The sequence below is a fragment of the Myotis davidii genome, unplaced genomic scaffold, assembly GCF_000327345.1.
Source record: "Myotis davidii unplaced genomic scaffold, ASM32734v1 scaffold363, whole genome shotgun sequence".
NCBI lineage: Eukaryota > Metazoa > Chordata > Mammalia > Chiroptera > Vespertilionidae > Myotis > Myotis davidii.
In genome coordinates, this window is record NW_006294069.1 from 1,779,930 (window position 1) to 1,787,961 (window position 8,032).

The 8,032-nt window shown below is 53.1% G+C and overlaps 1 protein-coding gene across 1 annotated transcript in view; it reads right to left on the reverse strand.

Moving 5' to 3' along the window:
* Positions 1-8,032, reverse strand: part of SLC6A4 (solute carrier family 6 (neurotransmitter transporter), member 4) — a 31,682-nt gene that overhangs the window by 13,842 nt on the left and 9,808 nt on the right. The window contains 8 exon segments of the mRNA XM_006779650.2: positions 1,126-1,257; positions 1,962-2,074; positions 2,335-2,462; positions 3,845-3,948; positions 4,310-4,444; positions 4,963-5,101; positions 6,267-6,486; positions 6,933-7,067. Coding sequence (XP_006779713.1) covers positions 1,126-1,257; positions 1,962-2,074; positions 2,335-2,462; positions 3,845-3,948; positions 4,310-4,444; positions 4,963-5,101; positions 6,267-6,486; positions 6,933-7,067 — 1,106 coding nt within the window.

The following is an 8,032-nucleotide window of genomic DNA, read 5'->3' on the forward strand; positions in this document are numbered from 1 at the left end:
GAGGATGGTGACGGTGGGTGGGGAGGAGGGGCGGGGGGTGGGGCGGGAACTGGGAGGATGGGAGTTATGAGGGGACAAATGTAACAAAATGTAACAAATCTGAACAATAAAGATTTAATTAAAAAAAAAAAAAGAAAGAAAAGAAACAAACTCAAAAGGGCCTTGATCTATTTTCAACTTTCTTCAATTTCCCGAGCACCTACAGTGTATACTCTACCTTAGAGAATCCCGGCCCCTAAAGACTGAATCTGGGCCCTGCCGGTGTGGCTCAGTGGTTGAGCATCGACCTATGAACCAGAAGGTCACGGTTCGATTCCTGGTCCTGGTCAGGGCACATGCCCGGGTTGTGGGCTTGATCCCCAGTGAGGGGCGTGCAGGAGGCAGCCCAGCAATGATTCTCTCTCATCACTGATGTGTCTATCTCTCCTTCTCCCTTCCTCTCTGAATCTGGGAGATTTCACAATGCCAGACCCACCGAGTACATGGGTCACACCTTCCGCCCTAACTCATACGTCCCTCGGGTTCTGCTCAGGCTCCCAGCACTATCGAAGCTCCACAGACACTGGGTCGTGGCTTGAAGATTCATATCAGCAAAATCTGCCTTGAGATAGGACACAAACTTAGGAAATCTGTGGGTACTTATCTGATGTCTGTTTTACAGTATTTGCTTCAGCTAAAAATAAAAAAAATCACTGGAGGGGATCTGACATCTTCATCATTGCAAGTTCTCCGGAGGAGACCAGGTGACATCGCAAACCTGAGACGCCAGCCTCCAGATGCTCTGCACATCCGGGCATCGGGGCAATATCGCCACAAAAGCAGCCCAAGGGGCTGGGGATACACTGGGAGAGCACATCTTCCTTTTTCTCCCGATGTGCTGCCATGCCCGAAATCTAGCTGGAGCGACTGGAACATGCCAAGAGTCTCTGGATTCTCCGGACAGACGCCACTAGAAACAACTTTTCTTTTGATCTTTGATGACAAGCTTTTCATCAGCCTCCCCTCTCCCCGCTTTGGCCCCAGAGCCAGGGCACCATGTGGGATGGGAGGAAGGAATGGCTTCTGGGAGCGTTCGTCCTCCTGCCCTCGGGGCGCTGACTCAGAGCCGAGGGGTGGGATACTCACAAAGGTCAGGGTGAACAGGGACCCGAAGAAGCAGGTCGCGACCACACCCAGCACCAACAGCTCCCGGCGCTTGGACCAGACATGCGGAAACTCATCCAGCACCGCCGTGATCACCCCCTCCAAGCCTGCAAACTGAGGGGCACGCACACATGGTCACGGGGGGGTTGGGGGGGAACTTTGGCACAAAGCTGTCACCTTCCAGGACGGTGAACGGGAGGGCGGGGTTAAGACCAGCGAGCAACCCGTCAAGCTGCTCATGATCAGCAGCCCTCACTGCAACTACCTTTTCCTGTTTACAGTCCTTCATGGCCCATCCCTGAGGACATGAAGGAAGGAAAACACAGCCCGTGGAGAGGACTCTTGAGGGGAGGTCTCTTGGGGAGCCTTTGGCTGCACCAGAAACGCCAACTCAAAGCCCAGGCTCAGTCCACGCTAAGTGCAAGGCCCGGAGCCGGATGTGGGCGGCAGGGCACTGAGACGCAGGCGATCTTGCCCTGGCCTTTTGCTGCTGCCATCAGGTCATGGGACCGTGCACAGTGATAGCAGCTCACGTAGGCGGAGCCCCTGGCCTGTGGATATACACCCAGTCACCCCATCCATGACTCTCTAAGGTACTAGAGGGTGGTAAGCACAGTCAAGGAGGAGTGAATTAGGGGATGGGGGAGCACCAGGAGGGGGCAGCCAACACCACCTGGCGGAGGGGGAGGGGAGAGAGGGAAGGGGGGGCGCGCGGGGGCAGGATGGGAGGGAACGGGTATAACTTCCTCTTTCCACTCCCCTTCCTCCACCTCCTCCTGTCCCCTCTCCTCTCCATCCTTCCCTCCCCATCCACTCACCGTGCTATCCAAGCCCAGTGTGATCAACATCAAGAAGAAGATGATGGCAAAGAAGGTGGACGCGGGCATGTTGGCGATGGCTTCTGCGTATGTGATGAAGAGGAGGCTGGGGCCTGAGACAGAGCGGGAGGGGGAGCCCATAGTGTATTCAAGGCCCCAGTACGGGGTGTCCAGGGAGCTGCCCCACCCCCACCATGGCCTGAACACCGGGAAAGGGTTGAGATCTCCAAGGCATTACATTTCTTTAAGATCTTTGAAAAATTAAACAAAATAAAACATTTAGAAATCATTCAAATGTTAGGTATTGAAAAGCCCCAAAGAGCAGCAAAGCAATTCCATGGGAACACGGGACCTGAATGGAACGAGGCCCCACCTGCGTCTTTGGCCACCTCGGACACGTCTTCCTTCCGCATCTCAGCCATGTAGCCAAGCACCGTGAAAATGACAAATCCCGAAACGAAGCTCGTCATGCAGTTCACCAGGCTGGTCACCAGGGCGTCCCTGGAGCAGAAAACCCCAGGGGGCTGAGACATGTCCAGGTCAGGAGTCTGAGGAGCATCTGTCTCGGGGTGCGGCAAGGGTGAGCGGGCAGAGCTCACAGGGACCGAGCCCGACCTGGTGTCCCTTCCCCCTCCCAGCGCCCGGCCTCTCAGACTGTTGGACCAGCCGTGAAGCACAAGCTGCCCTTATCATCACGCGTGGCAGGGAGGACAGCTGTTCAGGGTGGTTTCAAAATACCGCCCTGATGTGAACCAGCACAGCACAGACCTCGGTTTCAAACAAGGTTTGCTCTGAAGCAGGGCCTGGGTTAGGTGGGGGCCGAAGGACACCTTGGCCTCCCATTTGTGAAGCGCTCAGATTTAGGCTTTTGCATCATGTGCCACTGAGGTGACAAGACGGCCACAGTGACACCCTGACACTTGAAATAGAAGACCTCGTCGTAGGACTTCCGGCCGGTGTCCCAACGCAAGGCCACATTGCTCGGGCGTGTGTGGATTCCTTTTTATTTTTTTAATTAGTTCTGTAATTATGAGTAGCATAATTTGATTGCTGCACCTTGCCATCTGTGATAGAACATTAAAACAAAGTCAACTCTAAAGATGGTGAGTGATATTTAAATCATAATTGGTGCAATACTTTATTTTATCAACATTTCTGAAATAAAATTTTACCATAAAAATGATGGTGTTTCGTGTTGGTCAAAATAGTTCAGTCAGCCCTGCCTGGTGTGTCTCAGTGATTAGAGCATCGGCCTGCGCACCGAAAGATCAAGAGTTCAATTCCCGGTCAAGGGCATGTGTCTGGGTTGCAGGTTTGATCCAGGCCCCTCGTTGGGGCGAGTGTGGGAGGCAACAAATCGATTTCTCTCTCTCTCCCTCTCATTCTCTCTCTCTCTCTCCACCCCACTCCCTTCCACTCTAAAAAAATCAATGGAAAAAATATCCTTGGGTGAGGAGTAACAAAACAAAAAACAAAAAAGGAAAAAATATTGCTCAATCATTATACATTTTGTGTCTATATACATAAACAAATGATCACATTATAATTGTGTTGTTAAATACAAGAAGTCAAATATAAACATTTAGTGCCTGTTGCAATTTTTTGTAAACCTGCTTTAGAATTTCTTAAATCATTTTTTTAAATATACAGAGACTCACAGAATGGAAGTGGCCTGGGGCCTCTCTCAGCCCCTGAGTGGGCCCGGGTGAGGCTCTGGCTAAGGGCGAGTTGATCAGGGACCTGTGGCACCCCTGAGGGTCAGAGTGTCAACCTGGCCTGAGCCCAGCCAGGTTGGAGGCCATTGGTTCGATCACCTTCCTCCATATCGGCTGACCTACACTCACCCCACTTTTAAGCTTTGTTTGGGGGGCCCCGATACTCACTGGTAACAGTTGTTGTTGAACTTGTTGTAGCTAGCAAAAGCCAGTAAGACCCCAAAGCCAGGACCGAGAGAAAAGAAGATCTGAGCGGCAGCATCCACCCACACCTGGAACACAGCAGAGGAAGGGTGAGGGCCGGGCCCTGGGCCGAGGTGGGGTGCCGGCGGGGCCAGTGTCTCCTGCCCCCCGCCGTGGCTGTGCGCAGACACCGATTAGCAGCTCTCCAGGCTTGTTCCAGGGATGGCCACACAGCCAGCGCCAACAGATGCGGTTTCCCTTCTGCCATGTGGGCACAGACCAAACCAGTGACCTCAACTGTACTTTTCCTGCGTGTATTCCTGATGGAAAGCATCACTGCAGACTTGCCACCGAACCCACATTTGCGTTGTTGCTACTGTCCTATTGGGAGGGTTAGTTTCAATTAGTAAAACGACAGAGAGATGCACATGGTTTTCCTCATTGTCTTACCCTTGTCTCCAGGAGTTTCTGCCAGTTGGGCTTCAAGTAGAAGAGAACACCCCTCCAGGCTCCGGGGAGGGTGGCCCCCCTCACCAGCAGGACCAAAAGGATGATGTAAGGGAAGGTGGCTGTCACCCACACCACCTGTGAGGACGGGAAGACAGGTTATCACCACGTGGATGTTGGTGTCTTTTATTCTTGAAAACCTTCAAGAGAGGAGATCTACCCCTTTCCTTTTCTCTGTGATTGTAGGAGGCCGGGTGCTGGGGCAGGCTGGTCACAGCCTTCGGAATCAGACAGGGACCTGATCTACCTCCAAACCCACTCCCCACCTGTAAGTGGGGTAAGAATCTAGCAGGAAACAGTCAAGTAGCCACTGAGCAAGGTCCACCAGGGCTTTTCAATAATTTTTTGCCACTATTATTAATTGTGACGCTACCAGGGGGTTAAAGAAAAAATTTTTAAAGCATGTAATGGTCCTTGGAAGTGGCCCATTTCTAGAACCTTCTAACATTTGGTGGAGAGAGACTGAGCATCATGGGATGTGTCTGGTGTAGAAGGAGACAATGCCCGTCTGTCTGTGGCTGTCTGGCCCACCGAGTTCTGAGTTGGAGATCCCCTGGGGCCCCCTGGCAGGCCCGGAGCAGCGGAGTCCTCCTTACCTTTCCAGATGTTTTGACGCCTTTCCAGATGCTAAAGTAGATAATAGTGAAGATGAGCATGATGCAGAGGGCAAGCTGCCAGCTGACGCCCCCCAGGTCCTGCAGCCCCTTAGACCGGTGGATCTGCAGGACGTGGCGCCTGGAGTGAAAGAGGAAGAAAGGCCTGGGAGATGGTCCGAACAGTGACCTGAGCACAGCATCATGATACCTGGAGGAGGAGCCAGGACGACATGGGCCTGGCCAGTGTGGCTCAGTGGTTGAGCATCGGCCATGCAGCAAGAGGTTGCCAGTTTGATTCCTGCTTAGGGCACATCCCCAGCAGAGGGCATTCAGGAGGCAGCTGATGGATGTTGATATTTCTCTTTCATCAATATTTCTATCTCTCCCTCTCCTTTCCTCTCTTTCTAAAATTTAAAAAATCAATTAAAAAATATATTTTTTAAGCTAAAAGGTCTCACAAAAAGAGAGAGAAAAAGAGAGAGAGACGACATGGACACTGCACTGCAAGCACCAAGTGGTCACTAAGCCTCAGCAAGAGCTGGGATTGGCCCTGGCCAGTGTTCCCAGTGGTTAGAGCGTTGGCCCACACACCGAAGGGTTTCGCACTCAAGGGCATGTACCTGGGTTGCAGGTTTGATTCCCAGCCCCAGTTAGGGCGCATGCAGGAGGCAACTAACCGATGTGTCTCTCTCACATCGATATTTCTCTCTCCCCTCTCCCTTCCATTCTCTCTAAAAAATCAATGGGAAAAATATCCTGGGGCAAGGATTAAAAAAAAAAAAAAAAAAAAGCTGGGATTGGCTCTGCCCAACAGGAAGGAGGGACTAGCATATTCTTCAGGCAACCAACCCTGAGAGACGTGCTCAGCTCAAAGGCAGCCTCCCTGGCCATCGCCCGGAATCCCAGCCTTACAGAATACTCCCTACTCCAGGCATCTTCTTCCAGGGGGTAGGTCCCCCTTACACAGTGAACACATGAGACCAGGAACTGTGTGAATAGTTTCAAAGTGTCAGAGGCTGGGATCCTATGACACCGCCTGAGAGGAGGGCCCAGGAAGAAGGGCGGTTTTGAAGTGGGGCGTCATTTTGGAACATGAAGGTGGGGATCGTCCTGGGCACGTTGGAGCCACCTGGCATGGCACATCGGAAAAGGCCAGATGGCACAGCGGGCCAGGTTATGGAGTTGGGGGACTCCAGATCTGGACTGAGGGAGGCCACCCCTGCCTGGGCCTCCCTTCACAGAAGCCAGGCCCCAGGGCTGTGGCCTGCCCTCCACAGACCGCGCCCTCACTTGCAGGCACTCACGTGTAGAATTCCTCCGCGGGGGACGTGGAGTGGAGTGTCCAGGTGATGTTGTCCTCCGAGAAGTAGTTGGTGCAGTTGCCGGTGTTCCAGGAGTTCTTGCAGCTGGTCCAGGGCAGCTGGTCGGTGAAGGAGGAGATGAGGTAGTAGAGCGCCCAGGCCATGATGGTGTTGTAGTAGGAGGCGATGTAAAAGGCAATGATGCAGATGGCGTAACCGATCCCTGGGACAGAGGGGGAGGGAGGCCAGTGTAAGAGGCAGCCCCACCGTGAAAGGCTGAAACAGGGCATCGAGGGCACTGCATGGGGGACGGTGGGGAGGAGGCTGGGAGAAGGGGGCTGCCACTCATCACATTCCCCAAAGACTCAGAAGGTGGTGGGAAAGTGGCACTGGGGTAAAGGACGTATACGTATGTGCAAGGTTACATGTCTCCGAACATGTGTGTGCTGTAAAAGCTTTAGCATGTTTTCTATGTCGTGTACATTGTCATTTATTCTGTTTCCCTTTAACCATCTCATACCACCCGAGCAGACAAAAGCTTAGCTACTCTACTCCAGTTACCTCCCAGGGTGACCGAAGGCTTCACTGCTCCCAGAGGCCCCCCGCTGCCCCCCACTGACGGAGGACACCACTTCCTGGGAACACCCGCTCCCTCAGCCTCTCCGTTACCTTTGAAAATCGGGCAGATTTTCCTCCATATTGAAATGCATCCGTTTCGGTGGTACTGGCCCAGCGCGAGCTCCATGTAGAAGAGCGGGATCCCCCCAAAAATGGCCATGATGGTGTAAGGGAGGAGAAATGCTCCTGAGGCAGATGGAAGAGTATTTTACACTCTGTCCAGCTCGGTGCCAGGATGGCGCCACTGACCTGGACACCAGGGGCCACGCCCAGAATCGCAGAGCCAGCGGGTGCTCCAGCATCACGAAGCCACCTTACGCTGAGCGACCTCACATGGCTCACTCTCTGAGTATTTCCTCCCCTATAAAGCCACAGGGCTGAGAGCCACCCATCAGAATCACTTAAAAACACCCACCCACCCAGACTTCCTGAAGCAGAAGCTCCAGGTATGGGTGTAACAACAACAAAACACTGTCAGCTCCACAGGTGATTCTGATGTAACCAATACAGGAAGCAGCGTCTGGGACCCTTGGGACAGACCTGCTGGGACAGCCTGTGGAAGAGCTGAGATGATCTGTGAGTCACTGAATTCGTTTCTTTGTTCATCCATATCACCCCTGACTCCAGACTCTTGATTATTGACATTCAGCTATTTCCCATCACTCCACTGAGTTTTGGGCCGGAATGCTCCCTCCTGAGCCACCTTGGCAGGTGGGCCCGAGAAGGGCAGTTGGTCATGGACAGAGAGGGCGGGGCTGCTGCACTTCTGGCTCTGGTGGCTGAGGCCGAGTGTGGAAATGCCAGGTGAAGCATGGCTCACCTGCAGCCCCAGGATGGGTCGGCTTGGTTTTCCCAGACAACTTTCCCTTGCATAACGTGCTCTGAACCTAGAAACCTGAAGTTTCCACCTAACTTACAATCACTCTGCGGAAATCTGCATTGAAAATAAGAACCACATGGTGTTGTTATGGTAGTATCTGTCCAACGGGTTTGCCTATCTGGTTTCGCCGTAAGGAATGAGTGTAGGAGAAACGACACGCGTGGCCCAGTCCCTTAAGTAATGCTCGGGCTAAGGGTGAGTCCTCCCAAGCTAGAGGTAAGGGATTCCAACCTCTGCTCTTCCCAGGCAGCGAGTGCTGGCCTCCCCGCTC